Consider the following 21384-nt stretch of genomic DNA (forward strand, 5'->3'; position numbering starts at 1 on the left):
TTTGGTATGATGGAGGCATCCGCAACAGGATGAGTACGTACCAAACATGCCTGCTCTTGATGCACTCCAGATTAAGCTGTGTCCCTTCTCCACTTAGGGGAGAGACCAAAGCTCAGTGCTAGAGCATATGCTATGCATGCTGAAAATCCCACTTTCAGTCGCTGGTATCTCTAGGTGGGGCTATAGAAGCTTTCTGTCTGAAATCCTGCTGAGCTTCTGCAGGTCAATGTTGACAATACCAGGCAACTTCCTATGTTCTTAGCTGTTAGTTCCTTCTCCTTGCTTTTCTTTTATTCTACTCTGCAAATACCATTTTATCTATGCTCGGTCATATGACAGTACTGAGGGTAGTACTATAAGACAGTCAGCCTATAGCAAACTCCCATAGCCATCTGAATCCTGGCTTTCCTAATGAGGGGTGAGGTGTAACCATTCATAGAAGCCTCCATTACACTGAACAAAATGGAATGTTCATGGTAAATGTCCAGTGCTGCATTCTCACCCATCAGTATTCCATGTATTTACTTTAAGCTACAATTTGGAATCCATTTCCTTCAAGTAATGTATGTTGTATTTGGAATCTTCGGTCATTTATGTATGTTTGTTCTTGTTTCAGATTATACTTGACAACACGGAAAGCCAACCCTCATTTTTTACCGGCAGTATGCAATACTGTGACAATGATAAATTTCACTGTGACATTCCAAGGTCTGCAAGATCAACTTTTGTCAGCTGTTGTAATTAAGGAACAACCTGAGCTTGAGCAAAAGCGTTGTGAGTTACTAGAAAGCATATCCAGTGACCTAGTAACCCTTCGTGAACTTGAACAAAAATCACTTAGACTTTTACAGAAAACAAATGGTAAGTACAAAGTTTACAGAAATCCTCAATGGCATCTATTTGTTTTGAACAAAATACAGACTTCAGTCATTAAAAAGAATACAAAGGAAATTATTATACTAATTAAATGACATGAATAATGTTTACTGATCTACATTGTGGCACTTGCAGTGTTTTATCAAGTATCTGTAGAGGGTTTAGATGGTGGGAAAAAGGTTCAACTCCCTGCTCAGCCTTGAAGCTTTCAACCTCAATGGGCTAAAACATTGCTTTATTTATTTATTATATTTATATACCACTTTTTCCCTTTCAAGGAACTCAGGGTTGCCAATATTCTCGTCCTCACCTCAGTCTTATCCTCACAACAACCACCCTGTGAGGTGGGTTGGGCTCAGAGTCTGTGACTGAGCCAAAGTCACCCAGTTGGCTCCATGGCCGAGTGGGGACTAGACTCCAGATCTCCTGAGTCGCAGTCCTGCACTCTTAACTGCTAAACTACACTGACTCTTTGAACTTCTTGCTCAATGCAAATTAAATTCTATCACTTCCCACTGGAAATAAAGAACCAGGCTTCCCCAGATAACCTTTTCCAGATGCCTACCTCACACTGACTCAAGAGGTGGCCTTTCCAACTGTAGCATCCTCATATGTTTTACTGTATTTTATTGTTGTTTTTAATATATAATCTGTTATGGTTTTTATTATGTTTTACTGTGTTTTTATCTTACGTTGTGAGCCGCCCAGAGGTGCTGTGGCACAATTGGGCAGCATACAAATGCTTTAAAATAAATAAAGAAATAAGGAATGCCCTCCAATAAGAGGCTCATGCAAGACTGAAGTCCACCTCCAAGTGAAGACCTTTTGCATCTGTCCATGTATTTGCATGTCAATTCCACCTCTTTTCCACCTAATGATCTGAGGGGTGTGGTGGAACTCTTGAACAAATATCTGGATTTAAGAATGGTGAGTTGCATATAGCAGCTGTGGTTACAAGCTCTGGCTACTGCACAGAGTTTTATTTATTTTGTCTTTTTCCACCAATGGGCCAAGAAATGCCCAACTAGGGCATCCAGGCAGTGTGGCTGACCGCCTTGCCTGACTGGTATGCCAGAAGACTTTGATTGGGGTTTGCAGCATCTGAAGAGTCTGCTCCTTTTGTGCATGTGTAACTCTGCTTCTGAAGTAGACAAAGTCTTGGTCCACTGGCAGTGGACTCACAAGTGCAGCAGGTGATAAACCAACAGAAAGGAAAGAAAAATACATCAGTATTCTCATCAGAGAGCTGGGAGTTTGGTGTGAGAAACACAGGATGTGCTCTGATCACCCACCCTAAATAGCATTCTCCCCAGCAGATGTGCACAAGCAACAGTACAATCTTGTGGTAGTTCCAACACTGGGGAACTACCTTCCTGTTGACATGCATTCAGCCCCTTCTGTGCTGTTTGTCAGCAATCAAGATGTTATTGATTAATGGTGCCTTCAGTAGAATTTATAACTGGCTTGCATGTTTAAAGCTGCTTTACAAAGTGTTCTGGGTACGTGCTATGATGTTGTGTCTGGTCATGCACTTGTCTGGGCAGGCATAACAAGGAAAACAGCTTTCCTTTCAGTAAATAGATAATCTGACAATTTATTCTTCCTCCTTTTCTGGTTTGTTCATGTGTATTACTTTACTGAATTTAACATTATGCATTTTATTGTTCGTACTAGTTCTTATTGTTATCATTAATACTTATTGGCAACCCCCAGTCTTTAACTGTTTCTGCAAACAAAATTAGAACAATTTCTGCCCAGTACTTAAGAATTCTGCCTTCCATGCTAGTGACATATAAGTGGACATTCATCTTTGGCTCTTAGAGGACATGACTGCTTCTGACTATGTCTCTTCAGTACCACTTCCTGGTAATGTCTAGTAAAAGAGATGTATTATATGAAGCTATCATATGTGCTATTTTCCTGCCTTCTGCAAATAGCAGACAAAGGACAGAGATTTCTTTTACACGCTTATGCACAGTTTCCTACACTGGCAAGGGCCACATTGCTAAGCATATTTCTAAAGAGTGCAGATTTCATCAATGATGTGATAGTTCAATTTGTTTACCATAAATGAAGTAAACTGTGTTTAAATTCAAGGACACCTGCTAGATGACCAAGACCTCATTGACAATTTGCAAAGAACAAAACTCACCTCAACAGAGATTTTTGAGCGTGTGGAAGCATCAGCAGCTACAGAAGCTAAAATAACAACATTGCGTGAAAGCTATCTTCCTATTGCCACTCGTGGGGCCATGCTCTACTTTGTAGTATCAGATCTGGTTCACATCAACTATATGTATCAGTTTTCCCTGGAGTGGTTTCAGAAGATTTTTGCAGACTCCGTAGATTACATGAGCAAGCAAAAAAGTGAGGCTTCTCTGAGTTCTTCCAGTTCATTTAGGCCTGCATCAATTCAGCCTCTCCGGAGGCAAAGGAAACTTTCTAACATCAAAAACTGGGAAGAAACTGAGAGTGAGCTAGACCAGTTCAGAAGACGTGCCCAAGAAATAATTGAGAAGTTAACACATAATGTTTACAAGGTACTTGCAGCTGGATGAATTACACAAAGGATTTTTGGCTTAATGTGGCTTGTACAATAGATTTGTAAAGTATAGTGATTTTTTATTCCTTCAGACAGTCTCTTCAGCCCTGTTCAGTGAAAATCAACTATGTTTTGCATTTCTGCTGTGCACAGCAATCATGAAAAATAATCATGATGAGACTCAGTTTACTTACAATATTGGATTTATATCAGAGGATCAGTGGAACTTCTTCCTCCACTCTAGCATGATGGCAAATATTATGGATACCCAGGACTCAGGTAAATATATAGGTATATGGGAACAAAGAAAGAAAGAACATATGAATGAATGAATGAATGAATGAAGTATAAAACATAAAATGCAATAAACTCACATAAAGACATATGTACTTCATCACTGAGTGAATAGGTGCCATGCATATAAAACAGAATTTGTTTCAAAAAAAATCTTGCAATTTGCTAACACAATTTGTTACATGTTTTCATTTTCCTACTGACTTAAGAGAATACTTATAGAATGTATATTGCTATAGCTCCATGTTCCCTTGATAATTACAAAGGAGAATGAAATTTGACAAGGACATAAAACTGCAAATGCCATAAGTTTTTCAATGAATTTGTTTTAAATTTTGTACTTTGTACTAATTAGATCTATGTTTAATATTCATGTCATTTTCTCATCTTTTTATAGCATAAATTTGCTGTTTTAAAGGAAAATACCACAAGGGATGCACATGGTATTTTCAATTATTTTTTAAAAGTACAGATAATGTTGTTAACACCATTACAGTATTTCTGTTAACGCAATGCTTGTTAACACCTTTTCATTTATGAAAACAGATCATAGATCAAATTACCAAGAAAAATGCAATAATGCAGACTTAAGTACATTTATTCACACATAAACCCATTTGATTTTTAGTAGGATTTACTTCTGGGAAAGTGGGAATAGGATTGCAACTAAAGGGCACAAGCATACGGCCCCTAGCCCTCATCTGGAAGGCCATAGGATCCTGGAATTTTCATGTGCAAGGCTTAAGAGAGCCATTACCTTGGGAATGAAAATTCCCACTTGTATCTTGCACTTGCCATTACAGAAGCCTCTGCAGCAACTCCTGTTTTGAAGACAAGGACAGTGAAGGGGAAAATGGGGCATGCCAGTGGAAGAGGAGGAGAGGCCAAGAGAAGCTGTATTCTGCGGATTCTCCAGCCTCAGGGCCTGTCCGCACCAATGTGCCTTGGCTGCTTGGGCTCAGAGTTTTAGAAGAAAGGAAATGGCTTCCATTACTTCTCCTGCTTTGATGGCAGCAGCTTGCCAGCTCATAGGAATCTTGGAGGGTTCCAAGACTTGAGACTTCTATTTAGCAGGTTCCATCCTAAATTGCTTTAATTGGAAATATGTTTCCATGTGTGGTTTTTTTAAACTTCTGGCTGTTTTCTTGGGAATGAATCCTGTGCTGTCTCATTGGATTTATGCTGTCCCTCATAATGGTTTAGGATCGTAGCTCATGAATAGCTATTGTCAGGGTCTGTTTCAGCCCTCTGTAATGGGAAGGATGAACTAAATGGCCTATGAAGGAATGTTTCAGCCTAAATTCTAAATTTAAAATGTGCTCATTTTTTCCCATGACAGTGTGTTTTTTCTAATCAAAGTTCAAAGTGAAAATAGTATTGCTGGTTACTCTCAAAAGAACTTGAGTTTAAAAAATAATAATTTCCCTAAGTCGTTCCTCAAGCTAAAAAGTGGGCTATGTTTATCCGCTGGGTAAAATCTAAAAAGCAAAAAAGTGTCTGAATTAAATATTTATGTAATTCTTCAATTAGGTTCATGTGCATTTATGAGAATTCCCCCACTCCCCTGGATTACAGAAACAATGTGGAAAGAATGTCAGTACATGAGCGCACACATGCCAGCATTCAGCCTATTGTGTGATTCCCTCTCATCAGATTTTCAGCAATGGAATGCTTTTCTGAGCAGCCAGGAAGTGTATTACTTGATTAGTACATCTTATAGACCTGTGTCACCACATCAAGGTGAGTGCTAGAATGTAAAAGAAAAAGATCTTAAAATGGTTTAATTTTAGTTTTCTTGTCTAACCTGTTATTAAAAATACTGCCTGTATAGCAGGTCAGTGGGAAGAGTCAAGTACACTACTATTAGATCTAGTTTGCTTTGAATGTGAGAGCACTCAGGTTTAATGTGTCTTCATAGTATTTATTAATTATAGCTATCCAGCAGTGCATAACCTGAGGCAAAGTGGCACTCCTATAGTTTGGGCAGCCCAAAGGATACATCCCATGTACCTAATCAGGTTATTATTCTGAGCTCCCTCACTCTATTCTGCTTCTGCTTTTGCCTCTTTCTCTCTCCAAAAAACCAAAACAAAGCAGAATTGCCAAGCAGCATTTCTATTTTGTCTGGACAAAATACTTTATGAGTTAAAGATTAGACTAGAGCTGATGACCGGATGGCTTCCAAATTATATTACTCTCCTCTCACATGGTCACTGTGGTGATGTAGAGCACCTGCTATTTATACCTGAATTAACAGATGTTCTCCTAATTGTGAAGAATCTGGGTTTTTAAAAATTTAATTCCTGTGAGGTTTTGGAGAAGAAGAAATCCTTCAGATGAGTAGGGTGAGCAGATAAAAGTGCTGGATAGAGATGTTTAAATAATTATTTATTGTTGGCCTTGAGGTTATTAGTGACATTCTCTTTAAAATGCTTTTTCATATTGTCTGCTTGCATTAACTATGCAAATTTGTGTTTCTTTTTGTCCTCCTAATTTAAGCAAGACTTCCATTTTCAGGAGCAAGCCTTCGTTTCCTTTTTATACCGTAATGGCTACCCAGAGAGCATGTTGCTAACAGGCAGCTTTTAAACAAATTTAATAAATAAGTAAATTCTAAAATGCTTGGTTGATACTGCTCGTTGACCATAATAGTAACTTTGAATTTTTATTAGCTTCTATTACTGTGGCTTGGAATAACCTCTAAGCATTTGGGAGAGATTTAACTCTCTTGATTACCCTTTCAATTTACCTTTTACCAGTCTCCTCATTTTAGGAAAGATTCCTCTTTTGAGGTAAAATGTGATCATGCTGGGCTTCTTTGACAATTTTCCACTTAACTATAAATTACATTTGATAGTGTTATAGTTGCTGTTTCCAGCTTGCTTGATGATAAATTTTGCCCTTGGTGCAGAGCAGCAGTGCCTAGGATTCAGTCCCGGGTTACCTTTCCTCTGGCCAGTTCCAGTACTGTGTTAGACCTTCTTAAACAACTAGCAATGCCTTTTAAAGCCAAATATGTGGGGATATGTGAAAGGCTGTCAGGATCCCTATAAGATTTCTGTGGCTACTAGCATGAGGGGAAAATCTACTTGTTCAGCTCAGCAATCTTGTGAGCAGCTTTTCTAAAATGGATTCTAGTCATCTGAGCCAGCATTAAGTGTATAGTCATGCTTCATGCCCAATAGAAGAGGAAAGGTACAGTAACTGAGCAAGAATGGAGGAGAACCACCCAGTCCAAAGTCCTGCTGGTCTCCGAGTTGCATATTGCTTCCCACCCGCTTTCCCAGGGATGTGTCAAGGGAGTTACAGGACTTTGGATCTTGTAGATCCAAAGACTCCCCTGATCTGCTCCCAGGATATCTCTGGATATCCCCCTTTTGCTGTCTCTTTTATTGGCAGCAAAGAAGCAGAAGCTGGTGCCTTTTCTGCAGGAGACACAGATCTCTCTTTGGGGGTGGACCTTACCTGTACATAGGGAGATCTGAAAATCTGAGGGACTCAGAATTGCACCCTCAAACATGCTTGTGTCATATAGAGTCTATCCCTTATACCTGCATTTAAAATGTTAAAATATTCTACCATATGGCTTATAAGTGCTGCATAATGTTGCAGATTTGTGGCAATTTTTGTATAGCATAAGACTTGTAAAGTAATGTTGTAATTCAGCATTTAAGTCACTTCCAGACCCACAAATTGATGTACAGAAGAAGAGTGATGATCAGGTCAGCGCACGTGTACGTTTTCCTTGGGAGAAGCTTTCTTCATTTGAAAGACTTATCTTGGTCAGTAAAATATAAAGAACCTTTAAAAGTCATTCCTTTTAAGTCCAATGTATTTAAATGGGCCTAAATGTTATACAAATAGATCTGGAATCATTCCATTGGGCAGTATCCAACAGTGACCTCCTATGGGTGACCAGTTCTGCCAATCCTGTTGCACAAGTAGCACCCCCTACTTATGCAATGGAGACTTAACACTTCCAGAGGCAACCCAAAATGATTGGAAATGCTCATATCTGGAATGGGACAGGCTGATGGAGCTCACATAAGGAAGTTTGTTCCTCCTTTCCAGCCTTATCCCCAGAGACACCGAATTACTGCTGCACATTTAAGCACCTTCCGGTTCCATTTATTAAAATGAGAAACAGCTAAGTGTGTATTTAATTTCACTACTGAAATCTGTGGAATTTAAATGCACTTAAATTCTCTGGTCGATGACTGTTACCAAATTTGCAAATTAAGCCAACTTTACTTGCAGAAGACAGAACATGAATGGAAAACATAGCACAATGAATTTCATTGTGAAATTCATATAAAGATAAATGAAATTTCTTCATTTGGTTAGGAAAAATGTGAAAAGGATCTGGAGATTTTAATGCACTGCAAGATGAGGATGATGTAACAGATAAAAATACTTATGTGTAAAAACAAAAATATAATGTCCAGAGCATAAGAAATAATGGCACCATTCCATTCTGCCTCAGTGAGACCTCTGGGCACTGCAGTTTAGGAAAGATATTAGCAAGCTAGAATATGCCCTGAAGAGGGTGACAAAAATAATGGGAGTTTTGGAGACCAACTCTTGTGAAGAGTAGCTGAAGAAGTTGGATCTGTTTAGTCTGAAGAAGAAAATACTAAGGAGCAATATGATGGCCATCTTCAAATATTAGAAAGGCTGTCACACAGCTAATCAAACATACTTGCTTTCTTGCTTTAGAAGACATGGCACAAAGAGCCAGTTCACACAATCATTTTAGCCCACTGGGACAAACTTAAGCAACAGTGGGTTGTGATATATGCTGGCAGACATTTTGAATTTTGAAGACGTGACGAGGCCGTCATGTCATCCAAACCCAGCAGGGGTAGGTTGTGTGCAGATTAAACAACCTTTCCAGAATCTACAGAATGGGTTGTTTAATCCCATACGGCTCAACCCCCCAGGTCTGAGTGATACAACGAGCTGTGGTTTTAGCTTAAATATTTAGGACAGCACTCAATGCCTTGTCATGGCTTAAATAAGTCATGATAAACTTTAGCAACTATGCAAATCCACTCAGTGTACTTTAATTCTTTGTTACTGACTTTTTCTTGGTTTTATCATGTGCTGTTTCTATTCATTATTCTGTATTTATGTATTAGGTTTCTACTGTATTCTACACAGTCCAGAGAACCTAAGTTACTGGGCAGTTTAAAAGTATAAAATGAAAGAATAGCACAAAAGGGGATTTCACCTAGGCATTAAGGCGATGTTTCCGACAGTGGACTTCTTGCAGCAGCTGTGGAGCAGGGCACCTCTGAAGGTGGACTCTCCTTTGCTAGTGATTTCTTTATATAGAAGCTGGATTGCCACCTGTCAGGAATGCTTAGTAGTGGCCTTTGTCTGCTGGTGGGGGATTAGATCAGCTGACCTTTTCAACTCTGTGATTGTGTGGTCTTCACACATTCTCCTGTATTATGATTTATATTTCTGATAGATAAAAGTTCTCCGATTAGAAAGTTTAAACAGTGCAGTACGAGCATTTGTAATTGAGAAATTAGGAACCAGTTATCTTCGAACTGGAGGAATTAATTTGAAAGCAGTATATGAAGAATCCGATCGCACAACTCCATTAATTCTCATCCATACTCATGGTGAGCATTGTTCAGATAAATAACGATTATATGAAAATCAGTTTTGAATTACTCTTTATCCAGCGGTGTAGTGGAGCCAGGGCTCACAGGGTCAAAGCACTGGGATTTTCTGATCAACAATATGATATCTACCACCACCCACATCAGGCTTCCTTGTTCCCTCTGAGTTTAGCCATAGCTGGATTAGTGTAACTGCAGTTGAGGAATATTATATCTAGTCCCAAACAATAGTGAGCATGAAGGACAAGAGTTCATGTTCTGTAGCTGAAAATGGGTTATGTTAATCCTTCATAGTACACCTATATTGCTGGGAGGGAGAGTAGTGTATGGCTTCACTGTGGTGTAGTCCAGAGTTTTGATCTAGAGTGCTCATGAGTTGGGCTTTTGTCTTTTTGAAAGGGAAATGCAATTGTGCAGTCCTGTGAATGAAGCAACATGAAGAAGGAGACTTTTCCTTAATTAAAAACTTTCTGCGTCTCTTTCTGGCCTCACTGTTTACAAGAGATGGTTCCCATTTCTCTCAAAATACAGTATTCCTTGTTAGAAAGTTCATTCTTGGAATGTGAACCGGGTGGGGGGCATGCACTGTGGCACAGAAATGTCAAGGTTAATTAGCAAGATTTGTCAGTAGTTCCTAAGACCCAAACTGCCTCTGGTTTGTGGGGAGACATTGTAACAGGGAGGAGCTGAGGAGGAGGAAGGGTATAAATTCATTAATCCAATGAGCCAGCATCAAGCAAATGAGTGGTTCCATTGTCTGGTGTTCTCACCATCTGGCCCACAACCAGCATGCACTTCCCTTAGGGAAGAATCAAGCTTTTCGGAAGGAAAGGTAGGATATCATTTATTTGACTTGATGTTCATACATAGAAAAGATGGAGTCGTAAGTGTAGCCATATAAGAAGCAAGGAGATGTTTGCCAAATTTGGAGTGGTATGAATTAAAAGATTTGCTGTCATTCTTTAGGCTCCCTCCACAGGGTCTCTGTAAGAGAACTGAGGTACTTGATGCATCCATATTGGGAGGGGGGGAGGTTGATGCATCTTGTTTCAAATGCTCCTGAATGTAAATGAGTGGGCACAGTAATGCAACACATAGTAGGCCATTCTAAATGCTAAGGAGGTTTATTATGAACTTAATGTAATGTTTAATGATTGTGTATAAGATATAAGCTTCATACAAGCTAAATCTGCTGAATATCATTCTATTAAAGGTGTAATACAATAAGTGTAATACACTATGTATATCTCTCTTTGTTCATTTATAATGCAACATACATATTGCATAAGCCTAATAATTTCACTCAGTATATTTGAGTGCCATAACTTGAAGTAGCTTTAAAGATAAAACATGTATGGATGTGGAAATAAAATCAGCGCATCGCATATCACACAGGTGTAGACATAGCCTCCATCTTCCTACGTCTTGCCCAGGAAATAAAAGGAGATACCCAACATGTGAGAATGATGTCTCTAGGACGAGGTCAAGGAAGCAAAGCTGAAGAACTGATATATAAAGCACAACTACTGACCGGACAGTGGACATTCCTCCAGAATTGCCATCTGGCAGCTTCATTTATGCCTAGACTCTGCACAATTGTTGAATCGTAAACACTGTTCTTTTCTTATCCGTTGTCAGATTGGGTATAGGACCAGAATAGCCCCAGTGTACCATGTGTCTTGTGACTAGAATCAAGTGTGTATGTGATCCTCCCACAACACCTAGATAAGCATTTCTGTACCCAACAGAGTTGCAGCTATTTCTTGGCCATGGCATTTCAACAGAAAGAGACAACTGTACATTCACAATTGTTTTTGTGTTCTTTGTCCCTGATTCTGTGCAGCTCTCCACCAGTTCTTCCAAGGTGGCCTGCATCTCTGTTAAAATGCTGCTGAAGGCCAGTCTGATTCTGATCTCCAGTCAATTAACAGAGAACAGTTCTTACTGAGCAATTTTCTCCACATAGATCATCAACGTAGAGTATGAGAAGGAGAAATGGCACCAGTGGTGAAAAAGAGGTTGACACAGAGAGACTGCATAACTGGATCTCAGCCTCTTGTGGAAAAGCCAGCCATTTTCTCTCCAAGGGTCCTATGTTGTGCCAGTGTTTGCCTCATCACAATGTCCACTGCTACTTGTTTCCGTAGTCTGCAATGGCAAAGAAAGGCATTGTTTCCATGTTTGGGGCAGCTTTAAAAAAGGACAGTTGCACACTTCCCCATGTAAGCAGGTGGTTTACATGAAAGATTCTCCAGACAGCTTCCTATCATATTCTGTGAGAAAATCACAAAATTAGCCCTTGCAGCCCAAGGTTTGAGCATTGCATCCCTTGATTTAGGGGTCAATCCTGTGCATGTTTAGACAGGAAAAAGGGCCTATAATTCCCATGGTGCCTGGTTTCTGCCTGAAGATGTGTAGGGTTGTGTCTTTAATGTAGAGAAGCAACCGCACTGAATAGAAGATCAGGAACTTTTTCTATGTGAGAGGTGATGAGATGATATGTAGTTGCCTTAGACTGAGCTGGTGGGGGACTCTGTAGTCTCTGTAGTTTTTTGTAGTCTCTTATACCAATGAATTCTAAATTAAATAAAAGAGAACTTTGGGCAATGTAAACATTTTACATCCTGTTTTCAAATACTCATGCTGTTATAAAACTGATTCAATCCACAGGCTTTCCTATTCAGAAGTGAACATAGACCCTGAGTTTAGACTATGGTTGAGTTCAACACCAGATACTTCTTTTCCCATTTCTATCTTGCGCAAGGGGCTAAAGGTAAGTCTTCAGATAATCCCTACAAATAGAAAGATAATTCATATGTTATTGGGGTGAATAATTCAGAAATCTAGTTGGTCCCCAAGTGGAAAACATAGTTATTATCTGCTGAGTGATTGCATGCATGAGCTCACTTATGCTTATGAAAAATATGGTAAAAGCAAATTAGTTAAGTGACAAACCTCACAGTTAAAATCTTAAATCTTGTTGGTTTCAATGGGACTTGAACCTGCTTGATTGTCCCTAAAAGATAAAAAGATAAAATACAGTTTCACTGGTCTTAGTGAGCTCCCATTTAAGGTAATTCAGGGTGCCATCCTATGGTGATGCTTGTAAACCTTTTGAATTTGAACAATTAGAACAATCCTATGCAGGGTGGGATACATGCAGGGACAAAGGCAACCTCTGCATTCTTCCAGCTCCGCAAAGCAGCTAGATGGCCAGTCTTTACTGTTTAATGGCCACACTTCAGAGGCAGAGGGAGAGAGGCTGGATGTGTTGCCAGGAGACTTTGTATTTTGGCCATGGCAGTGTCCTCCCCTTCTGGCCCTCTAGAATACCCACCAAGCTGCTTTTGCAGCCTCCAAGAAGCAGCTGGCATGGATTTTTCCATGTCAGTGGTGAGAAGAGGAGGGTGCTCTGAATGTAGAGTGCCAGCTCCAACACTGGATCTGTTTCCTGGCATCAAGGTGGGACTCTGAAGAACCCTGTGTCCCTCTAGACAGGGTCCAGCTGCCATCACTCTGCCTGTTATAAATGTATCTTCCGCTGACATCTACTTGCTCTATTCATAAGCTTTCTGCTTACTTTCCAAAGATAGTAATAGAACCTCCCCAAGGACTTAAAGGCACATTACTTCAGACATTTGGATTAAGTGGTACAAGTCTGGTAACGGAAGCTACGTTCAACAAGACCACCTGTGGGCCATCATGGAAAAGGTTGCTCTTTAGTCTGTGCTTCTTCAATGCTGTAGTCCATGAAAGAAAAAAATATGGTGCTTTGGGCTGGAATATTCCATATGAATTTAACTCTTCAGATCTAGAGGTAAGACAAAGGGTGAAAGAAAAGCATGACTATAGAGTAGAGTAGAGTAAAATAGTATATATTGTAACCAGTTGGAATCTAGAGCTTATATCCTGCCAGTGAGTTCTGCTGAGTCAACTCTCCCTGTAGGAAAAGTAAAGTGTGATCTTTACCATTCCTCTTCCCTATACTGTCCTGGAGGATCGCCCAGTTTTTTGGAGCCATTGAGGGGGAGATATAGAACCACAGACAGAGGGGGGAATTTGGCGAAGATTATTTGCTCCATCATTCGGCCTGTGGAAAATCCCCACTGCCTCCAAAGCCATTCATGGGTCGTGTTAGATAGGTGCCCATCTGGACACGGGCCCTTGATTTTCTAAGCTGAGCTCCGGTTCTTTAAGCCATCCCAGTTGCCATCATCTGTCTTCCTCCTCCTTCTTGACAAGCCTCCTTCTTGGCTCTGAACTCATTAGCCTTGCAGTTGCCAGGAAACCTTAGGATTTACTCCCTTAAAGGCTAATAGGAAGTGTTCCACTAAGGCACCAAATTTTTAACTAAAGGGGAGATTGGCATCTGTCCTTCCACAATCTGCATATAGTTTTAATTAAGTCCAGAGTCAAAAATTACCTGACAGCACCACTGTCACTCAACTTTCCTGGAATGCACCTGACTCTGCACAAATCAGCCCAGCCAGGTGCTACTGAGCAATTCCATGTAACCTTTGCCACTGTAGCAGGGAAGCTGACAAGAAGAAGAGCAGGTTCGTTGCTGCTCACATAACGGATGGAGTGCCACAGGCCTCCCACGTCTTTTGCTTCCTTCAAGCTGGCTGAGGTCTCCTACCTTGGGAGAAAGCAGAAGTAGGTTTGATCGCAAGCCGTGCTTGAATGAACAATGATATCAGACTGTGAGACTCACAGATTTACTGTGGCATAATAAGCTTTCATGGACAGGAGTTCACTCTACAGAAAGTTATTTTGAAGGATGTTGCTTTTCTGATCCCCCAAGACTGCCTGGCTTTTTTCCCCACACTTGTTAAGAGGTAGCTGAGATGGTACAGGAAATTGTGTGAGGCAGGGAAACAACTAAAGGCACAGAGAGATCTGTGGATGAGGAAACATGTTCAGGATTACATCAAATTGCTGTATAATTCTAAACATATTTATTCAGAAATAAGTCATGCTGGATTAATGCAATTTATGCCTAGGTAAGTATTCATAGGACTGGGACTTTAGTAAATATGCTCAGTGCTTCAGTAGGCATTAGCCACCCTGAAGACAGTTCAGGTATCTGGAGCTAAAAAAAAAAAAAAAATGAGGGTTGATAACCTAACCCTAACCCAAGCCAGCCATACTGGTCCATGAGAAATAAACCCCCCAAGTCAGCAATTTGCCAATACCTTTATTAGGAACTGTGATTGGTCCTTATAAATTATGTATGCATTTTGGTAGTTTAAGAATTGTATGATGAAGAAATTGCTAGAAACTTAACATTTCAAGAAGTTGGAACCCAAGAACTGGGAAGAAAGAAAAAGAGCATTTTACCCTAGAATCCTGGAACCTATCAAAAGTATCAGAAGTAAAACCTTTGGAAACAGCTTTGACTGCCCTTTCCCCTGGTCTGAAGGCCAGGAGCAGCAAAGCAACTTCTTCCAGTTCGTGTGCTGTTGTGTTTGTTGGTGTGTGTTGGGAAGAGAGTGGGAAAGAGCAACTGAGGATTTATTTGGAATTTAATCCCGCTATGTTTAATGAGGATTACTTCCTGCTTCTGTAGTTTGAATCCTAGGGGCTTGAGTGCCTATAGTCTATATATCCTCACATTCTCCCATGCCAATACGCCATATTCAGTTTGCAGTTAATGGGTAAATGCTTCAGAGGCCAGATAGCTGGTCCCAGGCACTCCATTCTCCTGGGCTTGAAAGGACAAGAACAAGTGAAAAGTAGGATTTAAACAAAGTGTGGCACATACTATAAAACTTGAATTATAGTAATTCTAATTATGTACATATGTTTGCATGTGTTCAGTAAGCATATACAGATTGGCGCAATTTTTTGTCCTATGGGCCTTAGCCGTGGATCTTTTAGGTATCTAATGGAGCCCCTGTCCCCTCTGATAGAAAGAATCCTTCAGTCAAACAGAGGCTCTTGGTAGATCCAACCCACTGTTTCCAGACTGTACCTGGGAACACTTCCATTCTGCCATGTCCTTGCAGATGAAACAGCAAGGAAGGGACGACATTTTCCTGCCCTGTTTCACAACTGCATCCCTTTCCAGTTGCAGGAATGCCCTTCCCTCTGATCCTCTTCCTCTGTTATTGAGCACTCCTTTAGATGTGTTGGTTCGCCAAGGCATTTCCAAATCAGTCCTCTTGGGTTTCCAGCAGAGGTGGTTGAGGCCCCATCAGTGAGGATGTTGAAGGAAAGACTGGAGAATGTTGGGGATTACGTGACCGGAGCCGGATGGAGCTGGGGGGGTCAGACTAGATGGCCTGGGAGGCCCCTTCTAACTCACTGTGTTCCTATGTTTATCTTTCCTTTCCTTATGGCCTTCATTTATCCTTTCTTTGACTTTACTCTGTAATCCTGCAGGTAGAGGTGTACTTCAGCTAAATAGGTCACGAAATATATAAATAAATATAAAACTTTATTATTACTATACAGCAACCTTCCCCAACAAGATGGGCTTCGGATGCTTTGAACAAAAACTTCCACAATCCCATTAGCTGTGCTGGGTGGGTCTAATGGGAGATGTAGTCTAAAACATTTGGAGGCTTCCATCTTGGGGAAGGCTGATATAGGAGCCTGTAGTGCCCTGACCATTAACACCCCTCACAAAGCCATAAGATTGGAAACCACACTCTGACTGTGATACAAAGGTGCCCTTCTGCAGGCCAGCCTCTGCGACTGTGCAAAATGAAGCAAGTGACCTCTTTCTTCCAAGAGGTATGTTGATCTCCCTGTGCCCCTTTAAACACACACCCTCATTCCTATGTTGTTAAGTTCTTTTCAAATTCCCCTCTGTTTCAAAAGTGGTTTTTCATTCAAGAGACACAAACCCAAAGACCTGCTGGGTATGCCAAGCAATCAGCAAGGTTCTTTGGCTCTCTGCCCTTGCCTTCACATTTAAGAAATGAAAAGAACTTGGATGACAAAACTGAAGCAGAGGAGTAATGTTAAAGTAGCTATCCCACTTTTAATTTTTTTTCTTCCTAAGATTTCCATTCAGGTGTTGGAGATGCTTCTTCAGAAACATAAGAAGATTCCTTGGATAGCACTGCATTATTTGACTGGGGAAGTAGCATATGGAGGCCGTGTAACTGATAATTGGGACCGTCGGTGCTTGCTCAGCATTTTGGACAATTTTTATAACCCTTCTGTACTGCTAGAAGATTTTTCTTACTCTAGTGACTGGGTAGGAGACATGCTTGCTTTTGAATATTTTACAACACTTTAAGAACCAGTATCTAAGAACTGGGTATGTTTAGTCTGGAAAAAATAAAGGGGAGCATAATATCCATCTTCAAGTATCTGAAGAGCTGTCATACAGAAGAAGGAACAGATTGTTCTATGCAGCTCCAGAGGACAGGTCAAGGACCAATGGTTTAATTTACTTACTTACTTATTTAACTTCTATAATGCACAACAGCTGAAGCTCTCTGGGCATTTGGAAGTTGCAAGGGCACAGATTTTGGCTAAAGAGTTGGAGAATATTCCTGTCATTATAAGCAGTTTGACAGTGGAAGTGACCACTTTGGGAGATGGTGGGTTCTCCTTTACTGGAAGAACTTAAGAAGAGGCTGCATGGACATATTTCATGGATGCTGTTACATCCTGGATTGCTGGTCCTACCTTAAGTAAGGGACTGGACTAGCTGACCTCCAAGGTATTTTTCAACTCCATGGAAGATACAGAGTTGGTATAGTCCTAACAGGAAGCCATGGGTTCCAACCATGTGCATGTGCCATGGTGAGCACTGAGCTTGTGCTTCCCCACTCTTTTGTCCTGTTCTGTGCCCAAGCTGCATGCTTGCTCTTTTGTTGTACATGAACCTCAGTTGCCTGTTGTAGATTTTTAATAAGGAAGGCTCCAGCATAAAAAGCATTGCACTTACTCTAGCAACTCATTGTGCTCTCAGTGACTTCCTTATTATTTATTTGGGAAGTCTTCACACAGCATAGATCTGTATCAGTTGTGGTCATCCAGCACCTATCTCCAGGCTGAAAACTGGGAGAGGGGCATTAAGAAGGAAAAGGCAAGACCAGATGCAGGAAAATTCTTAGGTCTGACCTCTGGTTTGTTTTAAATACGCTATTTTTAAAATTGAAGCTGGAAGCTTTTGATCATTTCCTGTTGCATATAAGAGAGGAAATTGGGTTCCAGGAGCCCAGGACTTGATGCAGGTCATGCAGGTAGCAGAAACTATAATTTTACATTATGGCTGAACTTGGGTTGGTGTTATTGTGGCCTCTCACTCTAGGAATATTGTTTCAGGCAAGCAACACCAGAGACAGCCTTCTCCCAGGCTGTACAGTAGCCTGACCACCTGTGCTTCCTCCCCTTCTGTGCATGTACCACTTGGTCAGGGATGTGTCAGCCGCTTTACCTGCTTTCTGAAACTCAGCCCTACTTCTCCATCATACAGTTCTGATGGATTTGGGGCCAGTTAGAGCTTTTCCTATCCTTAAAAGCTACCGAGAGAAGGAATTAACCACTGCTTGTTGTAGAACAACCCCCCATGCACTTTCCAAATTTGAAACGTCTTGGTTATGAAGTTTCACTAACCTATAAGTAGTAGATAAATGAATATCTGGGAGGGAAATCTGTTTGACTTTCAAACCCATGAATCTGTTTTGCTGGTTTTGTGAGTAGACTTCTATTCTAAAAGGTGATTTCTAATTTATTTTAATATTGACTCCAGTGAGTTTCAATCAAATGGCCTCCAAAGAGGTGAGAACAGGTGAGAAGCTATTAAAATGATCTGTTTTTAAAATGACCATCAGTTTGCTCATATGTACATAGAGAAAATAAGGCACTCCTCCGTGTTGCAGGTCTATCGACCCATATCTGCAGAGGATACTTTAAAAGACTGCAGAGCCTACCTACGGTCCCTTCCGGATGTTGACTCCCCGGAACTCTTTGGGATGCATCACTGTGCTGAAGTCGCATACTTAAAAACTCAAGCACAGTTATTTGTTGATGCCGTTGTCAGTACCCAGCCAGCAGTCACCACAGACACTCTCATCATCAGGTTAGAGGTTTTTCCTTCTCTTCCTGAAATATGGCTGCAAAACAGAAGAATTAAGCATGGCTAATAACCAGTACTTTCAGATTAAATAAAAATTATCCTGAAGTAATAGGATCTTTTCATTTTCTCACTTTTTGTAATTATCTGATGTTGTTCATCATCCCAATCTTTTCTCCTTCATTTTTCAGTTATAAACACATGAATCATTGTGTAGCTCACAAGTGAGCAGCGAAATGAGCCTTGGTTCTCCCCTGTGTCCTCTCCACAGCTACTCAGAATTTCCCATCACCAGATTTTTTTTCCCTATCAGAAGCCCTCTGGATCAGTCCCATAATCTTGTAATACTGGTTGTAAAAGACAAAGCAAAACCAAATGGGCAAGGAAGGTGATGCTCATATTCTTAGTCACACATGGGAAACGGCAAAACCCCCTTTGCCCTGCTGCTGCTGCTGCTCTGATTTTTTTTCCTACCTGCCTGAAATGTGCTTCCTCTCTCACCACCTGACATTTCCCTTCCCTTGCTGCAGTTCCTTTCCTCCTCCTCCCCCTCCTCCTCCTCCTCCTCCTCTATTAGGGGACTCCCTGCTTCCTTGTTAGAACTATTGAAGTGAGTGCACTGGTGGGGGGATGTAGGCAGCACAGGGGAGGAGAGCAGAGGAAGAAGGAAATCCCAAAGGGATCTTCTGGGCACACTTGTGAGTCTGGGCAGGTACATCAGTGGGCATGATATTGCCAGTGTTTGCCCTCCACCCTGGTTTTCCTTTCCATCCCCAGCAGTCAACATTAACCTGCATTGGGGTTTGAACCCCTCTGATTGGAATTTTTATTTCCTTTCTATGTTCCTTTTGTGGGGTGGAGTGGATACACTTGTGCGCAATCCCAGCTATATTTAAGTATTTTATTTCTCAATTTTCTGTCAGTATATCTTAGTTGTGTTTTTGTGAACATTTAAAATAGCTTCTCGGTGTGTCTTACCCAGACAATGAGCCAGTTCTGTCTGCATTTCTTCATTTTATGTGTCCCTTCCTCCATCCTCTTTTCCCCAGTCTCTCCTATCCATATCAATATTAAACAAATCAAGTATATGTACTGTAACAGTCAGCTGAACAAACTCACACAAATACTGTAGCAGGTAGCCTACCTGGGACACCAAACAACATGCAATGCAGAATGTAACTTCAAGTAATTGCATTTATAATTTTAGCTCTGTTTGTCCCCCCCTCCCCCGCACCAGTGGTAGAAGAAGTCAAGATGAAATAGTATTGGAAATTGCTTCTGACATTTTAATAAGGCTTCCACTGACTGTGGAAGACACAGGATGTGCACCTGAACCTAAGGATGACGTCTCAGAAAAAATTGCATTTGGAAGTTTCAAGGCAGGCCCTGTTTGGGCTGCACTTATGAAGGCTGCAGAAGGTTAGCGTTGTGGTTCATTTTCTAGCAAGAAGAAAAATGAAAATACATGTCTGGTTTTGCTCCATTTACAGTTATTATGACCACATAATGGGGAATAAAAGAATACATAGTCTAGCTGTAGCTTCATGCTGATTCAGCTGTGCTGATGGATGCTGACATGGGCATAAAGATGCAATTTATTGTGTTGTGCCACCACTGAAATAACTCAGACCCAAAAGCTTAGAAATCATCCAGAGATTCCTCCCTGCCCCATCACATTCCTAGAATTTAAGATGCAAATAACTTCTGTCCCCTATTCAAATAAAAAATCTGTAATGCATCAAATAATTGTTTTCTGCCCTTTCTGCCCTTTAATAATGCCCCCAATCTGCAGCTTGATTTAAGTTTCTCACTAGTAAGGCCAAACCCTATTGTAACAGTTAAATGTTCTAGAGCAGTGGTGGCGAACCTATGGCATGCGTGCCTCAGTGGGCATGCAGAGCCCTCTCTGTTGGCACGCAAGCCGAGTTGCCCAGCATCGCCCCAGCAGCCGAGCATCAGATAACAGTGCACACATGGGCCTTGCGCATGCTCAGAAAGGAGTAGTGGTGCCAGGTGGTGACATCACAAGCCGCAAGTCATTAGCCATGACTCGTCCGAGCTTTCATGTGGCTGGTCAGTGCACTGCCAAGGATATATATATATATTTCCTTGGACTGGCTGTGAGTTTTAAAACATGTGTTTTTATTAACACAAGATTTTAGCTTTGAGTTTATGAGCTGTTTTCTCTAAACCTAAACCTTAGTATTCAGGTTTTATTGCAGTGTTGGCACTTTGGGTTGCAGTTTGGGCACTCAGTCTCTAAAAGGTTTGCCATCACTGTTCTAGATGATAACCAGTGGATTTTTTTCTCTTTTTTTCTCCATAGGTCCTGGTTCTTTTATCAAATCAACTTTGCTAACTGTCTTGCATCAGGAGATAGACCAGTATAATAATTTATTGGCCATAATAATTAAGTCATTGCATGCACTTCAGCAAGGTATCAAAGGTGAGATTATCTTCACCACAGGAATAGAAGAGCTTTATAATTCAATACTGAAAGCCAAAGTCCCTGAACTGTGGCAGGTAGGTGAATACTCTGTGACTTTACTTCTGCTGTAGGCAAGAGCATTGTTTATGTTTCCTCTCTGGAAACTGTTGTTTTTGGAATACTGACATATACTGTATACAAGTCATATATTGAATACAAGGCACGGTCCCTATTAGAAAAGTATATTGAAAGAAAACTTTGTGAAGGGTCCAGTTGGAATGCACTTGACGTTACACAAAAAGCAAAGGTAGCCATATTGACCAAACCAAAATCCATATTAAGCTTTGCCTATCTAGATGAAGTGCCAGGGATTGAGAGGGAAGGAGGCTGGGGTGCAGGCAGGGAATTGTGTGTGCCATCTGCCGCAGTTCCCTTGTGTCTCCTGTCTGAGGCCACTTCTATCGGCAGATCTTAGATGGCTAATACTGTTTTCCCCTTTGTGATAAAGATTAGATGCATATCCATTCTGTACTTCTTTACTGTTGGCAATTCCATAAGATATTGTAGCAGTTTTATA

General features: G+C 40.8%; 1 protein-coding gene across 1 annotated transcript in view; it reads left to right on the top strand.

The window, feature by feature from the left end:
* The window catches only part of DNAH14 (dynein axonemal heavy chain 14), a 174927-nt gene that overhangs the window by 144041 nt on the left and 9502 nt on the right, over nt 1–21384 (top strand). The window contains 13 exon segments of the mRNA XM_044450129.1: nt 617–861; nt 2974–3416; nt 3511–3697; nt 5243–5452; nt 7379–7494; nt 9186–9342; nt 10738–10948; nt 12013–12115; nt 12932–13159; nt 16352–16549; nt 18186–18385; nt 19617–19798; nt 20706–20902. Of these exon segments, the coding sequence (XP_044306064.1) occupies nt 617–861; nt 2974–3416; nt 3511–3697; nt 5243–5452; nt 7379–7494; nt 9186–9342; nt 10738–10948; nt 12013–12115; nt 12932–13159; nt 16352–16549; nt 18186–18385; nt 19617–19798; nt 20706–20902 (2677 nt within the window).

Source organism: Varanus komodoensis, unplaced genomic scaffold (assembly GCF_004798865.1).
Source record: "Varanus komodoensis strain SLA01 unplaced genomic scaffold, ASM479886v1 scaffold1, whole genome shotgun sequence".
NCBI classification, from domain to species: domain Eukaryota; kingdom Metazoa; phylum Chordata; class Lepidosauria; order Squamata; family Varanidae; genus Varanus; species Varanus komodoensis.